General features: G+C 39.7%; 1 protein-coding gene across 3 annotated transcripts in view; it reads left to right on the top strand.

Annotated features, from left to right (window-relative positions):
• The first annotated feature begins 4,255 nt into the window (after nt 1–4,255).
• The window catches only part of GUCY1B1 (guanylate cyclase 1 soluble subunit beta 1), a 51,953-nt gene continuing 32,005 nt past the window's right edge, over nt 4,256–24,203 (top strand). The window contains exons 1-5 of one of the 3 annotated variants that reach the window (XM_035022844.1): nt 4,256–4,377; nt 4,683–4,793; nt 5,043–5,116; nt 22,070–22,170; nt 23,647–23,765. In XM_035022844.1, coding sequence (XP_034878735.1) covers nt 23,673–23,765 — 93 coding nt within the window. In that variant the 5' untranslated portion in view covers nt 4,256–4,377; nt 4,683–4,793; nt 5,043–5,116; nt 22,070–22,170; nt 23,647–23,672. Of the gene's footprint in view, nt 4,378–4,682; nt 4,794–5,042; nt 5,117–19,539; nt 20,430–22,069; nt 22,171–23,646; nt 23,766–24,203 lie in introns of those variants that run through there. The other 2 variants (XM_035022843.1, XM_035022845.1) reach the window with 2 other exon arrangements.

Genomic DNA, 24,203 nt, shown 5'->3' with positions numbered 1-24,203 from the left:
ATAGCACACCTGATTGCATGGAAGTTTTCTTGAAGGTGGTGGACCGCCTAGTATCAATCTGACCCATCTGTGACCAACTTCTATCATGGGAGTCTTTGAGTTTGATGGCTGAATGCTCTAACAGGTTTTAAAAGCTCGACTCCTGCCCACCAGGTTTGTAGCTTTGCCTTCCACAGTTGTCCATCGACAACAGCCTTTACCTCATGCACCCACATTCCAAGTCTATTTGACAAACAATATGAAAGACACAGACAAAAGAAAACAAAGATGATCTCTGGGAGGAAAGGGATCAGTAACCAAAGAGTTGCTAAGCCCAAGGGACTACTTGCACAGATATTTTCTCCTTCTAATCTAAATTTCGGAAGAGAGAGAAACGACTCTCACCACTCTTGCTCCATCGAACTCCGCAGATGGATTCCGGGGGCTGACATGGTAAGAAATCCTACCTTCTGTCGGCTGTATGTCGGATTTCCCAGGATCTCTCAGTGGCAGCTATATCTAGGGCAAGCAGTGTCTGGCGAGTGAAAGTATCCCGTCCACTATGCCAACTTTCCCGGAGCAAGAATTCCTGTTCCCTTCAAGCGTTCTTCTACCTCGATTAACAGACAGATTCACAGGAGACAATAAAATGTAACTGTGTACAAACAGGCAATCCCCACAGACACGGAAATCACGAAGACTGTCTGGCAAAATGAAGTATATATGTCATCCTGAACTTAGGAGAAGGGGTCTGGGACTTTAGAGGAAACTATTAAAAGACAAACACAGGCCCCAAATGGTGTCACTTCGTCAGAGTTCTCAAACCAGTATCTCACTGGATATACAGTGCTCAATACATAATCTTATTGCACTTTCAATGTCTGATTGGGTTGGAAACCCAGAAATGTAGAAGTTTTTGGTCTGTGCCACTGAGTCTGCCACCTGGGTCCTCTCCATCCCCCAAAGAAAGATGAGGTAATCTGCATGAGACATCTTGCCTTCCCCCCTAGAAACCAGCTCACCTGGAACAATCTTTTTCTTTTGCTAATAAGCTTCTTGCCCCTCCCATCATTATTCTATAAAAATCTTCCATTTGGAACAACTCTTGGAGTGCCTCTCTACTTGCTAGAGAGGGTGCTGCCTGCTTCATGAATTATTTAATAAAGACAATTAGATCTTCACATTTACTTAGTTTAATTTTGTTTTTTTAACAGAAGAAATGCAATTCACAGGGCAATAAGAAGAACAGACATTTCATAAGCAGATGTTTGTCCTGCCATACAGATGAGTCGCTCAGATAAAATTTATCTCTACTGGTCAAACTTATTCTGAAAAAAGACCCTCAATTTCAATTCTTTTATGCAGTAAAGAGAGGGGTAAAATTTCTCTTGAGCTTGCAGGGTCTCAAACTGCCTTCTGCTCAAAACAGTCTGCATACCAGGGGCAACCCGCTGGCTCAGTAAAGCGTATGACTCTTAATCTCAGAGTTGTGAGCTCGAGCTCCACGTTGGGATTAGAGTTTACTTAAAAAATAAATAAAATAAAAATTACACACACAAAAAGCAACCTTTAAAAAATAGTCTGCATACCGAAGTGTCCCATCTTGGGGTGGCCTGCCCTTGGTCCCTACAAAGGTAAGACATTATTTCTGAGAATACCACATAGACTACTTGTGACTGTATTCCTCTGCTCCTTTGTCATAGGAATGGTGGTGGCAACAATGGGTAGGGTGTTGCAGAAGCAGAGTGACTTCCTTTTGGGATCCTCCACTGCTGGTGGCCAACCCCCTCTCCCCGAACATCATATCCTTTGTAGTATCTTCTGGGCCAAACAAAAGCTGGCAAAGATTTGGTGAACAAAACTTTTTTTGGATTCAGAGTGAATATAAGACAATTAGAAAACAAAACAGCAAAATATACTTACAAATGCAAATAGGTGTTGGACAGAAGGATAATCATTGCAAAAAGTTACCAGACAGAAGAGCAATGATGGGGGAATGTTTGAACTTCAGAGAGAGAGAACAAAAGTTGACAGGGACGCTCATCCTTCATTTCCTCTCATATCTCTCTCCAGGTGGACTTTTCTTATTTTTCATAGTTAGAGAGCAGTTTCCCCTCTTTATCTTTTACCTATGAAAGTCTAAGGTAGAGGACACCACAGCACACTCCAGACTGAGATGCAACAGGGGTCTACCGCTGGTCACAAGAAGACAGGTCAAGATATGATAAAAATTCTTTTTTTTTTTTTGGAAGATTTTTATTTATTTATTTGACAGAGAGAGAGAGTGCATAAGTAGGCAGAGGGGCAGGCAGAGGGAGAGGGAGAAGCAGACTCCCCGCTGAGCAGGGAGGCCGATGTGGGGCTCAATCTGACTTTGGGATCATGACCTGAGCTGAAGGCGGATGCTTAGCTGACTGAGCCACCCAGGTGCCCCTGATAAAAATTCTTTTTAACAAATTAAAAAATTATTACATCTTCATAGAAAAATATCAAAAGGTATAGAAGATCATCTTACAAAATGTAAAAGTCTTGATCTCTCCAACCACTAGTTTGAATTATAGACAACAGGCAAATCAAAACTTTCCTATGCATCTCCCCAAAGGTTATGCTTACAGCAATGTGTGTGTGTGGTCTTATTACCCAAATAGCATTTTATCTTATATAACCAAAAAAATTACATTCATGTGTCATTTGTTTATTTAATAACATATTTTTCTGTATTGTTATGTATCTATCTTTTTCAGAGTTGTATAGAGTAATAAGCTATTTTAATGGTTAAAGAGTAATAGTTAATAATAAATAATAGTTTAGTATTTAATTTTTGTGTAGTGTTCCATTGTATGAATCTAATTGATCATTTCATCATTGATAAAATTAGTGTTTTTATAAGTTATTTGTTGTTTTGTTTATTTTCTACATATTTATTTCTTAAGATTTTTAAAATTTATTTGACAGAGAGAGAGAGAGAGCACAAGCAGTGAGGGAGGCAGAGGGAGAGGGAGAAGCAGGCTCCCCGCTAAGCAGAGAGCCCAATGCGGAACTCGATCCCAGGACCCAGGGGATCATGACCTGAGCCGAAGGCAGATGCTTAACGACTGAGCCACCCAGGTGCCCCTCTATATAATTATTTCTTTATCAATTACACCTCAATATAGATCTCTGGGTACCAATGCCAGTATAGTTTTCTTGCTTTGACATTTTCTCTACCATACTGAAATTGTTCTCACAGTAAACTATTCACATTACAGAATGGTATCCTGGCTTCTCAGGTCCACTTGAGACTGGTGACCTAGAAGCAGTGCTTGCTTTCCCTTTCCCTAACACTAGTTAACCATATCCATGCGCCTCGGGCAGTTTTAATCAACAGAAAGTTCCTGTTCCTCTCATCTTTTCCCTGCGGTGGGCCTCAGAGCACTAAGGAACCTAAGTGTCTGGTAGAATGTTGACTGGGAGATAGATTACTTAAAAGGTTGCTTATTTTGTACTGTCCCCCCCCCCCCCCCCCCAGTTTATCTGTTACCTCTGAGAAAGAGGAACAGAAGTCAATTCTGGACAGTTAAAAATTCCCTGGAGTCATAGCTCTTGTCTATGATATAGGGTCAGGTGTCCCACCAGGATCAAGCGCAGAATACAGGATCTTGTAGGGCAGTTTAATAATGGGCAAAGTTGGGTTTGACAGGATGCTCACCAAACTGTATTATCATGCTCATCAAATTGAATGAATACTTTAGCTGGCTCACTCAACTAGTCTCATTAACTACAAGTAGTATGTGTTAAGCTCAGTATTATTAGCTTTCAGTTTGCCAAAAGCTGTTGAGGAATCAAGCCACAAAGGAAATGTTTATCTGCAAGAGGACGATGAACATGAGGATGCTGACCATGAGGGTGTATTCCTTTTTAGGGCTTGTCTGTTGCAATACACACCACACACTCTCTCTCTTTCTCTCTCTCCTTAGTTTTTGCTACCCTTGAAGGCAGACCTTTGGGTAAGAATACATTTGGTGGGACCGCAACAGCTGTATTCTTCCTCCCCCGGAATTCATGCAAGAAGCAAAACTGGGGCTTCTCCGTCGTCATGTAATGGCCTCAAATGAAAGCCTTGTCACCGGGGCGGGGACTGGAAGGCACTGGAGCGCCCGAGCGCAGAGAGCATCCGAATTCCCTCCTCTGTCGCTGACTGGTTGAAAACTGGGAGGCAACGACCAGCCTCCAGCGGCTCGACTCTCGATTGGCTGCGGAGAGGTGGCAATCAGGGCGGGCCGAGGCTCTGCGCGGCTTCCAGCTCTATGCTGCCGCCGCGGTCCTGTTGCGCGGTCGCTGCTGCAGCCGCCACCCGGGTCCCTTCGGCCGTGCCTCTGCGTGGGGGCTGCCTCCTCGGCTCGGGTCGCAGACACCATGGTGAGTGCCTCCAGCCGGGGCAGGCTAGGAACCTCACGCCGTGCCTCGCGGGCCTGGCTGCCCAAGGGAAGCGGCCGCGCCACCCGAGCTTGGCGCGGGGGCCGGGGGAGCGCACCGCAGGTCGCGGGAGCAGTCTCTCTGTTTTGCCTGTGTCCTGGGCAGGGGTAGCGGGAACGCTGGGGATCGCGACGGGGGCGGTCAGTGCCTTCGCTCCTGAGGGGAGGGTCCGCCACTCGGCATCGCGCCGCCACTTCCCGGGCTCGGGAAGGGGACTTGCGGCTGAGGCGCGGGGGCTTTCGTCTCAGGCGGACCCCACCGGCGTGGGTGGCTGAGGGCCAGTGGCGGGGGATGTGCCGGGTTCGCGTCCCCTTTGCCACACTCTCCCGGATGCCCAGCCTGCTTCGGAGCGGTGACAGGTGAGCGGAGAGATAAGAAGGTGGCATGGCGACGGGGCGGACGGTGGCGGAAAAGATCGGCCTTTGATTGGGGTGGAGGTGGCGCGCGTCTGATGCCTCTCTTTAGCACCAGTACCCCGAACCGAGCGGAGCCAGAGGGCGGGGGACAAGGTTAAACCAGAGCTGTGACAGCTGATGCTGCAGCCCACCCTCGAGCCCCCTCCCACCCACCGCTGGTCCCTGGCGCTCAGGTGTCCCCTGTCCCTGCAGTACGGATTTGTGAATCACGCGCTGGAGCTGCTGGTGATCCGCAATTACGGGCCGGAGGTGTGGGAAGACATCAAGTAAGTGACTGGCCCCTCTAGCTTGGGCCCCGCTCTGGCGGCGCGCGCTGCGTGTACGTGCGTCCGTGTGTGTGTGTGTGTGTGTGTGTGTGTGCGTGTGCGCGCGCGAGGTGGGTGGGGGTGGGGGGCGTCCCGGGGCGGCCCCGGCGCTGTCCCCCGCGCCTCATTGCATTCTCCGCTTCCTGCCTGGGGCGCGGGCGCTCATCCTCGGAGATGCCTCCGCCCGCCGCTCCCGGCTGCAGCTGCGCTCCCACGCTCCGGAGCGGGGACCCGGAGAGGAGGGGCGGCCGGGGCGGGGCTGCGAGGGCGAAAGCCAGGGGAAGGAGCCCCCGGGGTCACCGCGGCCTCCCGACCCGGCCTGAGCGTGGGAACGCTCTGCCAGCGCCCGGGCGGCTCCGAGCCTCTGCAAGCCGGGCGACTCCCACGCGGAGAGGGGCCCCGGGGACCACTAAGGCCTCCGCGACGTTCAAAGAGCCTGAGGCCTTAGAAACAAACAGGAAACCTTGGCTCGTTTAGAATTTACACACCTCGAAGACACATAAAATAGTTAAGCCTTTCTAGTGTGCCAAAACTCACTTCTCTTGGGATGATTTCTTGAGCAACTGAATCAAGTGCATTTATTCATTTGAAATAAAGTAAAATTGGATTTTTTTTCTTTCATTTTCTCAAAATCTACCCCTCCCCCTTCTTTTTGGCTTCTGCTATGGTGAAGGCTGCCATGTAGGAGCGCATCCTAGTTTCAGTCTAGCGCTGACGGTACTTTGGATGCGGACGGAAATACCACAGCCACCTGAGACTTTAAGCCTGTTGGAATGATGGATCATTTCCGCGGGCATGTTGAACATTTCGATCTCACAAAATTCTTTCTTCTCTTACTCTGGTGAAATTTGCGTTTGACTTGTATAGAGGAGCACAACCAACTAGCTATACCAAAACCATGTATAAGGGTTTTCATCCTGGAGCGATGGAGCGACAATAGGTCACATTGAAATGGAAGTAGAGGAAGTGATTACCTGGGTGGGCGGAGGAGAACACATTGTTATTCTTTACTTTCATTTCCTGACCTCACTGATTTCATTTTGTTATATCAAGTAGGTGGTGTTTTCATGCTATTTTTTTCTAAATACATTGCAACTGTTGGCAGTCAATTCTATCAAGTCTTATTATGCAGTTACATGATAATGATTTCTTTTAAATATCCGTTTCCATGGAAACGGCCAGGGTTAAATATTAAGCTCTAGAATGCGACTTTTCTCTTCCCTGGGTCTGTACCTTTGAGCCTGGTTTCATGTTCCATGAGCCAATTATGTTACCCACAGGGCATATCCACATATTATAAAGAGCAGTGGAGATTTGGAAATTATGGATTGAATCAAATGAGTATTTAGGTACTAAAGCTTACTTAGGGATTTGAATAAAGTAGATTTGGATCTACTTTATTAATGCCTTCATAATTTTTATTATGCTTGTTAGAGTTATAGAGGAGGCAGACGTCAAAAGCAAGATTTTAGACTGTAATTTAAGTATAGGATTATCTTTAAGCCACTTTGTGAATTTATGAAAGCATCATGCATATCACCCACATGTTTTCTCATCCATAATATAGAAATCTCCAAATTTCTGAGAGAATATGCTATGACAATATATTTGAAATTTTGAGGGCACAATAAAAGATAGCTATTATGGCTAAATAGCTATTATGTGTTTTAACCAGATTTAGAGTGTATGTCCTACCCACTACCAACTTAAATCACTGTTAAATACAAAGATGAAAAATATGCTTTATAGAGAAATGTATCAGAAATTTTCAAAAATTAAATTATCACTGATTTGTTTGTATTGGCCACATTTTCCCCAGAGAAGGTCAAAATATCGAAAAATATTCAAATTCCACTGGTGTGAGAACTTAACTCTCTCAAAGTAGGCTAAGAACTTTGTTACATTCTACTTTAAAAAACAGTGTATTGATTTTAAGTTAAACATCAATATCTTTTAACTCACTAATTTATCTCTAAGTATTTCTGGACAGTATTCTTAATCTGTTCAAGTGTTGATAATTTAAATCATTCAAAATCTTTTCTTCTGGTAAAATGAAACAAATCATATGTGTCTTTTTATATGTACCCCTGCAACAATTATGTACCCCAGCAAGGGGAATACTGTTAGTTAAACTAGTGTTGTAATGCAGGTGTTAACTTTAATCATTTTTGTCTGAGCATCCCTTTTGTTGGAGCCCTTATTGTCTTGGGTAGCATTTAGGATCTGGAATAGAGAACATTGTTCAGTTTTCTGTGTTGAGGGGGATTAAAGCAGCTCATTGGTTTCCAACCCAGTCAGTACCCCTGAGGGGTGACTTTGTACTCCCTGGAAGAGCATTTGCTTAGCAGAGCAAAGAGATTCTCACTGCCTAGGGGCAGGAGAGGAGAATTTGGAGGAGCTTAATTTGAAAATGCTCCTTGGAAGATTCTGATGCCTCCTCTCAATTTCATCTTCTACTCCAGGAGGGAAGGATCACTGTAACCAATGGTTCAATATGCAAAATATACAATACACTTTCTGTTTTAACTTTTTATGAAAAACTAAATGTGTGACTTTTTTTTTTTTTTTTTTTTTTTGGTCTCCGTAAGTACCAAACGTCTCCATCTTCCTTTTTGGTTTGTGAGAAACTATACAAATCAATATTTATAAAACTTTACATAACATTTTTTTTTGGTTTAGTAGGAAATAGCTATACATTCTTCATGAGAAAGGATGCCAAACATTTAATGACAAATAAAACCCTAAGTAACAGATTCCAGACAGCAAATTCTAAGTGGTAGGAGCCAAAAATGCTTCATTGTAAACTCTGTATCCACTTACACTCTTACCAATCATATAACCATTTCACAGAGGCTTTAAATTCTTCCTTTTAAGAAAAAAAAAAAAAAATCTAGACTAAGGGTCAGCAAACATTCTCTTAAAGGGCCAGATAGTAAATAATCCAGGCGCTGCAGGCCAAAAGTCAATATTGAGGTTATTATGTAGGTATGGACATAACTGTTAAAATGTGACTATCTAAAATATAAAAATGATTCTTTGCTCTCAGACCAGACAATTGGGGCAGTGGCCTGGATTTAATCCATGGGTTGTAGTTTGCTAACCTCTGATCCAGACCAAATATACATATGAAAAAGAAAAAGAGACCTCTGAATCTATTTTAAATCTTGTTTTGTTGGTTTCTTTTCAATTTTCACATGGTCCTTTCTAGAAGCCGTGGTCCCAAGGTGATGAAGAAAATCAATCATCATTTCAGAGAAAACATGAAGTCAGGATATAGCTATTAGAAAAGCACCGAACTACTTGATTTAATCATTTCTGTTATTCTTCCATCATCCCTGGCAAAACTAATCATTGCATCAAATTAATGGGTTCAATTTTAGATTGGTTTAACTTCACTGAAACATAAAGATGGATTCAAAAAACTGAAAAAAATCTAAGATGATTAAAAGTTTATCGAAAACAAGCAAACAAAATGACTTCCTAAAAACTATTTTGCCTCGAGTTGAGCAGGCCAAGGAACAAATTAAAAATAGATATGAAACTCCATAGTGCTATACAGTACATGGCTTAGCCCTTCTCTGTCTTACTAAAAGGTATGAGATAAATATTTGGATCGAAATTTTAGTATGAGATTTGAAAAGATGTAATCACACCATTAGTTGGTACATGTTGGAGCAATTCCTCTAGAAGGCTGTCAATCATCTTCCTTGAATAAAGAATTCATATATGTTTAGTATGGTTTTAACTGATTTACCCACAGCAGGGCAGCATACTTTTTCATTCATTGATTTATTCCTTTTTTTCATTTTCTAGTTAAGCTTAGTCTTAATGAGCATAGGGTAGTGTTTTAGGCACTGAGGGTAGAAAAGTAAGATATACTCCTTGCCTCTAAATAAAATCTTATCATGCTACTAACTCTTTTCAGAGTTATCAGGATATTTTTGTCTTATTTTTTCTTGAATTTTCTGCCTATAACACAGACATGGAAGGATTTCTGCCCGTAACTCAAGCATAGAAACATGCTTATCTTCCAGTTTTGAAATTAATGTATCTAGTTGAATTTGCTAATCACAAATTAATCATTATGGTTCATATAGGCACGTGCTTTGCTATAAGCTAGTTATGTGATTTTCCCAAGTTGCCTAAGTTTTCTAAGCCTTTCGGAGTAAGGAGAACATAATACCTATTGTATAGAGTTGTTGTAACATGTTGAAAAATATCCGAAAGTGCTTAGCACAGTTTTTGAAAAGGAACTATTTAATAAATGGTAACTATTATTAATTTCATCCAGAACCAAAATTTTTCAACTTTTCTCTTCCCAGCTCACCTGAAAGATAAGAAGTTCTCCTTTAAGCAACAGTAGCTCATTGAGGTCTACATAAACTAAATGTTCCCTCATCACTCTAGGATAAGTAGTAACTTCCTTGTCATTTTCACTTGTTTTTCTCTTTTGTCCATTCTGTGCAACTGATACCAGTTCTTTGAATTTGAAGTGCCCCTGAGACTCTCCTCTTCTTTCATTCTGGCTCCTAACACTTTCCTTTGTCCTTCTCTTAACAGCACTGTGACTGGGTTCTCTGTGTCTGACTTGTCCCACCCTCCCTCTCCATTCTGCAGATTGTGGGAGGATTGTTACTTTCATGATGCTGCTTCCACTTTGGAATCAATCTTACATTTTTCTCATCCTCCCTCCCCTAATCCTTATTTACTGTTTGAAAATGTAGCATTTGCTCCTCATATACATTTTATCAAAAAAAAAAAAATTAAAACAAGCAAAATAAGGCACTATGTTTTGCCATATTTTATTTTTTTAAGATTGTATTTATTTATGTGATAGAGAGAGAGAGAATGAGAGAGAGCACAAGCAGGGGGAGCAGCAGGCAGAGGGAGAGGGAGAAGCAGGCTCCCCGCTGAGCAAGGAGCCTGATGGGGCTTGATCCCAGAACTCTGGGATCATGACCTGAGCTGAAGGCAGATACTTAAACCACTGAGCCACCCAGTGCCCCTATGTTTTGTCATATTTTAATCAGATTTTCATATTCATGAGGCCATACAATTAAATTTCTATACCTTTCTGTACCCTTGTTCAAGTAGGTTTTTATATATCACTGGTACTCTATATTTTAAAAACTGTTTAAAATTTCCAGTCCTTTCCTCCATGCAATTTCAGTTGAGTGCAACAGTACCCATTTGAAATTGGAAAGACTTTTCCAGCTCATTTTTTTTCCTGCTTTATTGAGATATAATTGACACATAACATTGTGGAAGTTTAAGGCGTACGATGTGTTGATTAGATACATTTATGAAGTGTGAAATGATTGCCACGTGTGAAATGATTGCCACCATAGTATTAGTTACCACTTCTATTACACAGTTATCATTTCTTTTTTGTGGTAAGAACATTTAAGCTCTACTCTCTTAGTAACATTCAAGTATATGATACAATGTTATTAGTTATAATCAGCTTGTTAATCTTACAACTGGCAGTCTTACCCTTTGCACAACAGCTCCCCATTTCCCCCACCTCCACCCCTTGGTAACCGCCACTTTACTCGTTTCTCTGAGTTTGTCCTTTGTAGATTCCACAGATAAGTGAGTGCAACATTGTTTGTTGTTTGTTTATTTTTAGTGATAAACTTGAGCTTCCAAGAGGTTAAGGGACTGTCCTAGGGGATTATATACAGGAAGCTAAAAGGTCGGGACTCCAACCCTGCTCTTCTGGTGCCAGATGATAGAAACGCTTCTTTTAAGATAGAAATAGGAGCTAATGTAATATACATATAAAAATGAAACCATATTGGGTGCCTGGGTGGCTCAGTTGGTTAAGCGACTGCCTTCGGCTCAGGTCATGATCCTGGAGTCCCGGGATCGAGTCCCGCATCGGGCTCCCTGCTCAGCGGGGAGTCTGCTTCTCCCTCTGACCCTCACCCCTCTCATGCTCTCTCTCTCAAATAAATAAATAAAATCTTAAAAAAAAAAATGAAACCATATTGTCACACCCAGAAACTTCCTCGGTCCAAATAAAAAAATAATATACAGATAAAAATAGGTAAATTAGATAATTGTTAGGATCGAGACCTTTTCCTGTAGGAAGACCTGCTAGTTAGCCTGAAAGATGGAGGTAGGCACAGTCTGTTGGTTGATAAGGTCACTAGCATTTGAAGTTATTCTTACTAGGAGAAAGATGTCCGTGTGTAAATCCCTCCACATATCTGCCAGTGAGCTCTTCACCTAAGACTCTCCCGGAACCTGGACCATGTCTGGTGAGCAGCATGATGTGTAAGTGATAGGCCAGGTCATAGCCTGATCTCAGGGTATTTCTTTGATGATTTGAAGTATCCCCCTGAAATCAAGCTAAGTCTTTGTTTTACTTGAAATACTTGCAAATATTTTCTGCAATTTTTGAGAATTGAACAAAAAATCATAGAAACATATTTAATTAGGTATTTCAGAGAAGGAGCTTTGTTCATTAACATCAGAGCCAGAGGAAAAATTAGAAAATCTGTATTCTCCCTTTTGACCTATCCAGACATAGCTGTGGCCGATGTTAACTAGACATTGCTACTGTTTACAAGGAACAATGTCCTTTCGACTCTTGCCTCTCTGCAGGAAAAGGGACTTGAGCACATGTTTCTCTTCAGTGTGTTGGAAGGCGATAGTTATGAGTCGATAGTGTGTAGACATTAACAGGAAAACACGCTTTAAGAAATCTGTATAACTGGCCCAGTTCAGAGGGTGACAACTCAGAAGACATGAGTACTTGCAGCTTTTCCATCTGCTTCTTTGCTTCATTGTTCATTAAACAGGAAACAGTGGGAAAATGGTGTTTTTGTGCCTAGTAAGACGGAGCACCTTTTTTCTGTCGAAAAATATTGAGGTTAAAGAAGTCCCTATTCCAGGTAAAAGGCAAATATTCTGAAGTAGTTTTTGTACCTCTTTGTTACTGTGGTTTTGGATCCATTGCATATTCTGATCTACTTACCATTCATTGTCGAATCAAGAAATATTAAATTTTTGTTTTATTGAAATTCTTTGTGATCAATTTTCATATCACTCAAACATGGGGACCTTTCAGTCCACATACCCTGCTTTCTCTCAGCACTCCAACCTCATGGGCCAGTTTTCAGTTCCTGAAGACTTTGAATTTTTTTTATTATTATTATGTTATGTTAATCACCATGCATTACATCATTAGTTTTTGATGTAGTGTTCCATGATTCATTGTTTGTGCATAACACCCAGTGCTCCATGCAGAACGTGCCCTTTAATACCCATCACCAGGCTAACCCATCCCCCACCCCCCTCCCCTCTAGAGCCCTCAGTTTGTTTCTCAGAGCCCATAGTCTCTCATGGTTCGTCTCCCCCTCCGATTTTCCCCCCTTCATTTTTCCCTTCCTGCTATCTTCTTCTTCTTTTTTAAACATATAATGTATTATTTGTTTCAGAGATACAGGTCTGTGATTCAACAGTTTTACACAATTCACAGTGCTCACCATAGCTTATCAGTTTGGATAAGCTATCCCATTGGGGGAAAATGTGTATCACCCTCCCCAATGTCCACCACCCAGCCACCCCATCCCTCCCATCCCCCACCACTCCAGCAACCCTCAGTTTGTTTCCTGAGATTAAGAATTCCTCCTATCAGTGAGGTCATATTATGTGTCTGGATAACACCTGTGCTTAGCAGATTCTCCTCTTCACTCTCCCCATCCCCTACCCAGAAATGGGAATGTGTTTCAGCTCTGAGATGGCAAAACAAATGTGACTTCTTAAAGGAAGGCTTCTCTCACCTCCGAAACTGTGATTTTTCTTTATGGTACATACCAGGGTTTATAATTATGTATTTCTGTTATTGATTAATATTTGTTTTGTCTCGGTAGATTCTAAGCTTTGTAGCAGTTATCTAAGAAAGAGCCTGGTATATTGTGGTCTTTATCTTCTCTCTCTCTCTTTCCCCCATGTGTATGTGTGTATGTGTGTATGTGTTGTGTGTGTGTATATGTGTGGTGTGTTATTATATATATAATATATTATATATATAATCCTTCACATTTTTAATTTCTAGGGAGTAGAACACATACACATTCACAGATTTTTTTTCTATAACCAGGATTTAGTATGTCAGATTGATGACATTTATAACCACTATTTAACACAATATAAACTCTGTTGAAATGGACTTTTTTTTTTTTTAATATCAGCAAAGGCAGAAGATAGAGTAGTATATTATAGCAGCTCCTTTTGGAAGAGTCAGAGTTCTTTTGTGTCATCTCCCTCTGTGTATGTATATAATAGAAGATTGAAAACACTACTGTTGAATTACCAATTTCATATACCAAAAACCAGCTACTGGATTGGATTCAGGACAGGATTGAATCCTTTAGCAAGTGTCTAAAAGCTGGGTAGATAGAGTGCTGTTTAAAGTCAGTGTTATAATCTGTAGATAAATGTTTGTAATACTGAAATTAAATGTAAAACCCAGACGAGAATGCTCATCATGTCATTGAGTTTTGAACGTAACAGCTCATATATACTGCACACCTACCATAAGCTTCCTCAGTCCCAGTCCCCACTATTGAAAAGTGCTTTATACTCATTGTCTCACCTAATCCTCACAACCACCAGAGAAAATAGAGTTGTTCATTGTCCTTGTTTTGTAAGTAAGGGAACTGAGCCTTCAAGACTTTAAAGCCCTGTGTCAAATCACTCAGCTGTTAATCATCACAGCAAGGATTTGAACAGAGGTAGGCTTGCAATGATTATATTATGTGCTTTCCCGCAAAGAGAAGAACCTTCTTTCCAAAGGCAGCCAGTTTAGCATGGGCCTGGGCAATATGCATGTGTATTAGTACTACTCATTTTTGTTTTTGTTTTCCTGGGCTTTTCAAGCACTTATACAGGTGATTTTGGCTATGACATTTTTAGAGGTGGTTTTATTCACCAACTAGCACATTTATTAAAGAAAACCAGAGCCTCAGAAATTTTGAGCAACTCATTTATTTTTAGAAGATTTGTGACTCAGCAGGTCACAAGGTGAGTTCATGATGAAGTGCACACACAAAGACCTAAGTGAATTCATTTGTCTGATGAAGCTACTGAAAGTGCCTCATATGAGATGTTTATAGATGTGCCTTCAGAATTCGGGCAGTTACTAATGAGACTCTGTGGCAACCTGTACAAAGAAAGAAAATGCAATTATATATCAAGAGTGATGTCACTTTGCCTCAATATGTGTCACTCTTGACAGCATTTACTGTTACTGTTTATAGTACTTGGATGAGTGAACACATTGCCTTAAGGAGGGACGTTTATTAACTGAAAGAGACTCCAAGCAGGAAGCCATCGTTGCATTTAAAGGACCCATCTCTCCCCTTCTCCCCTCGGCAGCTGCCTTAATCCAGAGTTTCTCCTTTGCAGATTCAGACCTAGTGTGAATCCACTACTGAAAATTGAGAGATCATTAATACTTCACAACCACTCAGAAGAAAAACAATGTGAATTTTTAACTTTTTAGATATTATATAGAGTAATCTGTGTTTTGCAAGTGGGGGATTTCAATTTTAGTACTGGTTGGACACAACTCAGCATTTATGATGTCCTTAAAATGTGCACTAAAATAGACCATCTTGGGGCTATTGTCAAGATGACATCTACATTCTGTTTTTTAATTAAACATGTTCTGTGATAATGGTTTTCAAAGATAACTGGTCAGGTTGATTGTTTGATGTGTGCTCACCTTTTCCTTCTGAGGTCAGACCCTATTTTGAGACTTTATTTTTAAGATGCCTGTATTCAGGGTCTACATCACAGAACACCTGCTTTCTTACCTCTATGAGAAACCTCTTTACTTAAAAGTCAGGTCCTTCTAGTACACTAAACTTATCTGAAAAGTGTATAACAGCAGGAATTCAGTGTCAGAATATGAATTCAGTTTTTTGTACATTCACATTTCACAGTTAAGGATTAACTCCTTAAGTATGGAGTTATGAGAAATGCTGCCTGGATATTTATGACAAATTGTGTACCTAGTCTTTAAAAATTAAATGGTAGCTTGAAAACAAACTGCTCAGTTTTGCCAGTAATGTTTGATTGCTTGATTTTTAATAGGCATTTAGAAACATTTGAGGGAAATGGGTTTAGTTAATACATTCACTTCTTTTAAAAGATTCATACATTTATTGAGCTCATGTTCCAGCACTTGGGTTAGGCACCAATGATTAGAAAAGCAAAAGGCAAAAGCCAAAACCACAGAACACCACAGTAAAAATACCTACTACTCTTTTGGGGAAGGTAATTAGTGTAAATAAATGATCAATTTATATTCCAACAAATAGCCATCACTAAAAGGAGGGAAATGACTACTAGGAAAATTGTTCATGTGCGCCTACTTAATTTTTAAACACTTGCTGTGGCTACAAATATATGGAACATGATGATTTCTTATTCCATCTCTAGGTGAGAGCTTGGTCTTTTATTTTTAAAGTCCTTAGGGAAGACAGGACTTATTTGTTCTTGGCTATTTGAATTAAGAGAACTTACCATCAAATCAACAAATTAAGTGCACCTTTAGTTTGACATTTTTGATGCTGAATACAAATTCCCAATATTTGATTGTCATTTCTTTCCTTCTCCTCTCCACTTACCAGTTTGTCTTCCTCCTCCTTCCTCTTCTTCAACAACTAAAATATTGCTGGTTGGGTGTATTGGGCATTAAATGGGTGGGAGACACTATTCTCAATCTGTTATGTAGACTAATTCTGCCATCCAACAGGACTCCAGGTAAGCACTGCTGTTCCTCTATTTTACAGATGAAGAAACAGAACCACTGAGAGGTGAACCTGCCCAAGCTTAGTGCAGCCTCCTGTGGAAGTAGCTTAGCTGCTTCTTTTGCATGCTGCGTGAGAAAACACTCTGACTTATGGTACAGATGAAACCAGATGAGTTTCTCTCTGTTTAGGTTTACTTGTTAACCAAAGAAAGGGCCTTTTTTCCCCCACTTCATCCAACCTCATTTAAGCCACTTTAAAAATAAATCTCTTAATATGTCTTACCGTATGCTGACTTCTTTTATTGAATAATGCACCAAGTAGAAAAATGTAATGCTTAGCCCAAATACAGTTATTGAGTATATAGGTAAAGATAACACAAACTACTACAAGCGATATTTGGAAAGAGGGGGAAGACTGTATTCTTTGGGGTTATCCAAGAGATATTTAAAATAATAGGAAGCAGCAGGATATAATAACAAACTCGGATATATGATGATAATAGTTCTATCGGTTGCATTTCATAAATGAACACTATTGAATATATTTTAATCCAGTTTACTTCTGGGTTCATATGATATTTGCTGTCATTCCACTTACATAGAAATACAGTTAATAGCTACAAAGATACTCATCACAACATTGTTGTGAGAGTTATTGGGAAAAAAAGTATGTCCAAAATCTTTCATTTTTGAGAAAATTTAAAATTGTTTCGCAGATCAACCTCTGTTTTTTTCACATGTAAACTAAATATAATTTAAATAACAGGGAATTACATCCTTGCTTTGTCTATACTACAATTTAAACAAAGTTAATGCTCAGAAAATATATTCTGAAAGGTGAGTGAATCTAGAAAATTGGGTTAGTGTACTTGGCTGAATTTGGATAATTTAAGCACAAAAGAAATTCTGTCAAGAAAATAAACCTTAAATTTGTTAGAAACGTTGTATCTATATATTTGAAGCATCCCTTACTTTTGCTTTTAAGAAAAAAGAAACTTATGGAGAATTATGAGGTGAGCTAATATTACCTGAATTATAGAAATTGTTTATGTAATCTGAGTATTAGCTTACTTCCCAGCTTTTCTTTGCTGGTTATCCTCTGTGGTTTTAAGTAGCGAGGGAAAAAAACATCTCCAAGAGGAGCAAAGGAAGAGTGTAATGTCAGAAGGAGGCCCACTGAAGCTTCTCCCCAAAAATAGTGGCAGATATATCTTCAAGATGTATCTGAGAGATGGTTATTATCATCTCTGCACCCTCTGGAGGCTAAATCATTTGACAGCATAAAGTCGGAACAAATACAAATTTGTCCAGAAGTTAGAAGAAAAGTAGTATTGAGAATTAAGACACATTGAGAAGGTATTTCTAGTAGCTTCTTTGATCTTATTGCCTGAAGTTAATTCTTTTGCATACTACTCCTTTTGCACTGTAAATTTTCCTTTCCCCTGAAGAGGGAAAAAGATGAAGAATGATTTACAGAAGAAAGGAAAATGGGTCCAGAAAGATTAGGTCATAGAGATCAATTTTACCACCTAAAATCTTGCTGGGAAATTAACTTCTCCAAGGAAGCCTCTCATAATCATTATTTTATTTTATTTTATTTTATTTTATTTTATTTTATTTTATTTTATTTATTTTTTTAAAGAGTTTATTTATTTATTCATGAGAGACAGAGAGAGAGAAAGAAGCAGAGGGAGAAGCAGGCTCCCAAGGAGCAGGGAGCCCGAAGCGGGACTCGATCCCAGGACCCCGGGATCATGACCTGAGCCGAAGGCAGACGCTCAACCATCTGAGCCACCCAGGCGCCCCTAATCATTATTTTAATACTGTATCCTTCCCCTTCTTCCTACATCCCTACTTTCATCCCTTTATCCTCATCTACTTTGTTTTGTAACATTCATCACCTCAAGATAGGTTATAAAATTTGAGTATATAGTTATTGCTCATTGTTTTTACCAGTAAAAATGTAAGCTCTTTGAGGGCAGGGATCTTTATTTCCTTCATTAATATATTAAAAGTACTTAGAAAAGTGCCTGGGGCATAATAGGTGCTCAAATATTTGTGGCAAAATACCCCTTTCTGGGGTGAGGTGGGGGGAGAGTAATTAAAGAGCCACTCAAAATTCCAAAAGATTTCTAAGATAAATGTAAATAAGGAATCCTAAGTATTTTAAATAATTCATTAGAATTTAGTGTGACATTTTTCAAAGAAGATGATTATTTCCTTCCATATACTACTGTTTCCTTCCATGTACTCCCTCCAGGGAGCACATTGGGCTGATCGTTTCAGGAAGTAAAGCTTAAAAGATGAGGGAGTTTATTTTATTAAAACAAGAGAAAAGAAAGAAGGAATGCATAGACTCATAGTTAGGGGTTTTCTAGGGAAATGGCCATTCTTCTATTTTATGCAGAGGGATTGAGTATTCTGTTTGTACCTCATTCATTTAACTATTGTTATGGGTTGGTGAGTGTTTCTGAGGAACTGAGTTTATTATAGAAATTTATGTCATCTGATTTATCCCAGTTGGAAGAGAGAAAAGAGGGCACAGTGAGAGCATAGATTAATTTATACTTTATTATATATTTAATTAAAATGTATCTATATTTTATTAGAATGCCCTAAATTAGAGGGCATTCAAAATTGTAATCTGTTGACCAATGCTATTTTGTAATAAAATGTTAGTGGCAAAGTGAGAAAAATAAGGCTATCCATATCCTTCAACTCAGCAATCCCATTTCTAGGAATTTATTCCGTTTTTTTTTTTTTTTAAGATTTTATTTATTTATTTGAGAGAGAGAATGAGAGAGAGAGAGCACATGAGAGGGGGGAGAGTCAGAGGGAGAAGCAGACTCCCCGCTGAGCAGGGAGCCCGATGCAGGACTCAATCCTGGGACTCCAGGATCATGACCTGAGCCGAAGGCAGTCGCCCAACCAACTGAGCCACCCAGGTGCCCGGAATTTATTCCGTTTTTACATAGAAATACAGTTAATAGGTACAAAGATACTCATCACAACATTGTTTATACTTGCAAAAAAAAGAAATCTCAGTATCTACTAAAACTTCAATATGTCTATACAATGCAATTTTATGCAAAGTATAGAAATGTATTGAATGAAATGAAGAGATATCCATCAAATACTAAGTCAAAAAAGGAGATTTTTAAGGCAGTATAATTGTGTGTGTCATCCATACAAGTATATTCAAGCATGAACAACTCAAATATAGTGTTAGCAGTGGTTATTGGGATAGGGGAGGATTCTTTAAAAGGTTTCCCTGCCTATATTTTATATTTTTATACAATTAGAAATTAGAATGTATAAGACACATAATAGCATTTATCGAGAGATAAGTCAGTGTTTGTACATTACATCTTCATAATTTGGGGATATTTCACTGACCTTTGGTATTAAAAAGACTTGAGGTTTGGAACATGTGTTCCCTTCATTTATTTTATTTTATTTTATTTTTTTTAAGATTATTTATTTATTTATTTATTTGAGACAGAGAGAATGAGAGAGAGAGAGCACATGAGAGGGGGGAGAGTCAGAGGGAGAAGCAGACTCCCCGCTGAGCGGGGAGCCCGATGCGGGACTCGATCCTGGGACTCCAGGGTCATGACCTGAGCCGAAGGCAGTTGCTTAACCAACTGAGCCACCCAGGCACCCTGTGTTCCCTTCATTTAATAGCTATGTAAGTTCAGCAAAAGGAAGACTTCCACTTCTTATATACAGCTCTTTAATTTTTTGAATACGTAGACATGGGAAGCACTATGGCCATTAATAATACACACACACACATACACTCCTCAACAGCTTAGAACATATTTTTGCACATTGTATCTCTTAAAATGTGGAAGCTGGGTTATAGTACTGCTCTTGTTTTTAAAAAGTGGGGGTTTAATGTTCATGTGCTTTGTGTGAGTTGTCCAAGTTCATTCAGCTGGTAAATTCTGGGCTCTGAAATTCAGATCTCTGTGCCTACCAAAATCAAGTTCTTTTTTTTTTTTTTTTTTACATGCAATGTTATGCACAACTGCAGGCAAATAAATGGTACGCCCTTAAGCACACAGGGTACTTTTAAAGAATATCTCCATGCCCCCTGGACCTAATCCATGGCACCATTTGGAGTTCTTCCCTTGAGCAGACGCTGGTATTCTGGCCCGGGGAGAGAGAGGAAGGGACTGTGGCCTGCCTTGGCAGCATTTCATGAGTAGCTATTCGAGCTACTGTGTTGCAAGTTCACCTGATGATAGTGGCTGGTTTGTCTTGCATTCTCCTGGCAGCCTACAGGGATTTAGATGAATTGGATTGAGAGTCAGATGGATTTCCAAGCTCCACCTATTTGTGATTTTTAACGCTGGAAAAGATATCAGCAAACTTGTCAGTTCTCTTCTACAGCTGGCAATATTTTGAATAATAGATTTCTCCTTTGGACACTTGTTTGAGAAAAATAATCCAAATCTTATCAAGATAAAAATACTTCTATGATCATGACAACCATTAAAAATGGTAAGTATAATTTCCTTTCATGAATACTGTATATATTTTGAGCTACTGTATTTAATAAGCTAAGGATATGTTAGGAGATTTTATCCATCCACTTGGCACCTCAAACCTAATATGTTTAAAACATAACTCTTTTTTTTTTTTTTTTAAAGTAGACTCCATGCTGGGCTTGGAGCCCAAGGTGGGGCTTGAACTCACGACTCTGAGATCAACACCTGAGCTGAAATCAAGAGTTGGATGCTTACCCAACTGAGTCCCCGAGGCGCCCCTAAAACATAACCCTTGATCTAACGCACCCCTGCTCCAGTCCACTTCCAACAGCTTTTTCCAGCTCAGCCGTTGGTGATGATATCCTTCCAGCTGCTCAGGCCAAAACCTCAGTGTCATCTGTGTGTCCTGTCCTCTTCTCACATCCTCTATCCAATCCACCAGCAAATCATGTTGACTCTGCCCTCATAATATATTCAGTTTGGACCACTCCTCCCTCCTTGCACTGCTTCCACTCTGAATCAACTTACCAGCCTTTCTGGCTTGAGTGTTGGCAGTAGCCTCCTCACTGGTCTCCTTGCTCTCTCCTAAACCCTTTTGGTCCAGTCTCAGTGCAACAGCAGGATTGATTCCTTTAACATAGGTCTGTTCCTCTCGCTCTTGGGTCACAAAGGCAAAAACCATCCATCTCTTTCAAGTAAATGCCATAGTCATCCTAATGTCCACCCAGGCCCCTTGCTACCACTCTGACCCATTCCCTTACAGCTACTCTGCCCCCATGCCTGTTCCAGCCACACTGGCCTCTGCTGGTCCCCCCAATGCCCCAGGCTGCTCCTGCCTAGCCCTCTTCCCCACATTGCTCTGGCTCACTCCCAGAGCTTCTTTCAGACTCTACTCAATTGCCAGTATCTCAGCTTCTTGGCTTTTGTACTCAAGCTCCCTACCCCACTATCTGTCATTATTTTTCTTCAAACTACTTACCATTATATGTTACTTATTATATGCCTGGTCTGTCTCCCCTGCTAGAATGCATATGTTGCAAGAGGTCAGGTATTTTTGTTTATCTTGCTAAATGCTCGATACCTAATGCCTGAAACCATGCCTGGCACAGCGAGGGACTCAACCGATATTTGCTGACTATTTGTTGAACCAAAAGTTCTTTCTTTCTTTCTTTTTTTTTTAATATTTTATTTATTTCTTTGACAGAGACAGTGAGAGCAGGAACACAAGCAGGGGGAGTGGGAGAGGGAGAAGCAGGCTGCCCACGGAGCAGGGAGCCCGATGTGGGACTCGATCCCAGGACTCTAGGATCATGACCTGAGCTGAATTCAGACGCTTAACGACTGAGCCACCCAGGCGCCCCCAAAAGTTATTTCTTGATTATAGTTAATATCAGGCATTGTATTGGGCATTAGAGTACTATGTAAATATTAGTCTTGCTAAATTATGCTTAAATATATCATGTTGATTTGGGGAGGAGAATGTGAAATAATTTCTTCTTAATCATTAGACTTTTAGGCAAATGGCATTGATTTAAACAAATTTGCCAAAAACATCCCATTTCAGGTGTCAAACCATCGTTTATACAATAGTTTTAGCTATACTAGCTATTTTTTTATTTCAGCATTTGCCTCCTGTCTGTTTTTGTTTTCCAGAAAAGAGGCACAGTTAGATGAAGAAGGACAATTTCTTGTCAGAATAATATATGATGATTCTAAAACTTATGATTTGGTTGCTGCTGCAAGCAAAGTCCTCAGTAAGTTGAATGTGACTTTCCTTCTTTGGCTAAGTTATACATAGAAGCCCAGAGGAATACATGAACCAAGATCCCATTGTATAGTTCCATAGGTTGTACACTGCACAACAGTGGAGGGAAGGCTCAGGCTTTCCTGAGTCCTAGTTTTCCTTCACAAGCTCTTTAGAGAGTGGAGAAGCTCTCTGCACGCCCTCACAGAAAACCATGTGTTGGGGTGGAAAAAAGTTATTGAGACTTCATGTAATAATAACTTCAGTTATGGTGTCAACAACACAGTAATTACTAAAATGTAGTATGCAGAAAATATTGTCCCCAAACCTCTCTTGCAATCTCGTGTTCCATTAACTATTGGTAAAAGAAACAAGAAACAGGTCTACATCAGGGAAAGCTCATGCAAAGTAGGCAAAGTTCAAAAACAGCTTCATGGGGAAAAAAAGTTGTTCTCAAAATTATTCTCTTGTGCTTAATTTACAACTAGGCCACAGTTTGGGTAGAATAGAAAAACTTTTTAGCTTTGCCACTGATAACTAGAAGAGCAAATACCTATTACAGAATACAAGAATTACAAAGAAAGAATGGTAATTTTTTAATAATAAAAATATTCAGCCTCGTTAGTAATCAAAACTGAAACAAATATGAAATTTTATTCATATAGATTTGGTAATTTTTAAAATTAAGCATCTAGTGTAGTCAAAAGTAGAGTTAAAGAAGAAATCGCACACATTGTTAATCTGATGGTAAATTAAGACAACATTGTAGAGAATACTTTTGCATCATTAGTCAAAGTCTCTTAAAAATGTACAAACCCTTTAGGAATTTTTCCTAAAGGAATTATTAGATCTATTTGCATTAAGATTTATGTATATTTTCATTTCAGGATAACTTGTATTATCAAAAATTGGAAAAGTCTACCTTTTTAATAAGAGTGGATTGGTTAAATAAATTGTTGTGTCCCTAAGTTAATGAGATGGCAGTTAAAATGGATATTACAGAAAAAAATGTAAAGATTTTAGGAAATATTAATAATTGAACATTAAGAAAAAAGCAGGGTATTGGGGTACATATTATATGTAACCAATTTATTAAATATGCATATTTACATTAAGAAAGCCATTTTTCACCAACATACTGTCATGTGCATTCTTGTTTTTTTTTCTGTGTTTTTCAGAAAAACTAAGTTAATACATTAAATATAGGTTTAAAAAAGTTCAAAATTAATAAAGTAGTTTGTTGTGAAAGCTGAGAAACTGTTTTGCACGTAGGTACACATCTACACTGCTGACCTGTCAATATTTTGTCTTCACAGATTTCGTTGTATTGTTCAGGTCAGAATTTTTTCTTGTGATCAATGTCTACCTGCGCAAAAATTGAGGATATTTTAATTTTTTAATTATGCACCTATTTTCATTCTTCCCATTAACAATATTCTAGCTGTAATATGTTTTATTGTTGTTGTTCTCCCAAACCTATAAATAGATCTCAATGCTGGGGAAATCCTCCAAATGTTCGGGAAGATGTTTTTTGTCTTTTGTCAAGAGTCTGGTTATGATACAATCTTGCGTGTCCTGGGATCTAATGTCAGAGAATTTCTACAGGTAAGTAATTTGAAGTCTCGTAGTTAAAAGTTCTGAGTTAACTGATTCTTTTTTTTTTTTTTTAAAGATTTATTTATTTATTTATTCATGAGAGACAGAGAGAGAGAAGCAGAGGGAGAAGCAGGCTTCCCGCTAAGCAGGGAGCCCAATGCGGGACTCGGTCCCAGGACCCTGGGATCATGACCTGAGCCGAAGGCAGACGCTTAACCATCTGAGCCACCCAGGCGCCCCTGAGTTAACTGATTCTTAAACAGAGGCTCTGGAATACTTTTGCTCAGCCAGCTAGATGACGGTGTCTTGCTCCTGAAATGGAATCGCAGTGAATCACATAAAATAATGGTTATTGGGTGGTATTGAATACATTTTAGCATTTTTGTTTCATATATTTTTCTTTAACTTTTGGTTGCTGACCTTGAATATTCAAGCTGTAAATTAATG

The sequence above is a fragment of the Mirounga leonina genome, unplaced genomic scaffold, assembly GCF_011800145.1.
Source record: "Mirounga leonina isolate KUSES-001 unplaced genomic scaffold, KU_Mleo_1.0 Mir_176, whole genome shotgun sequence".
In the NCBI taxonomy this organism is placed as follows: Eukaryota; Metazoa; Chordata; class Mammalia; order Carnivora; family Phocidae; genus Mirounga; species Mirounga leonina.
This window is presented reverse-complemented; position numbering and strand designations above follow the sequence as displayed.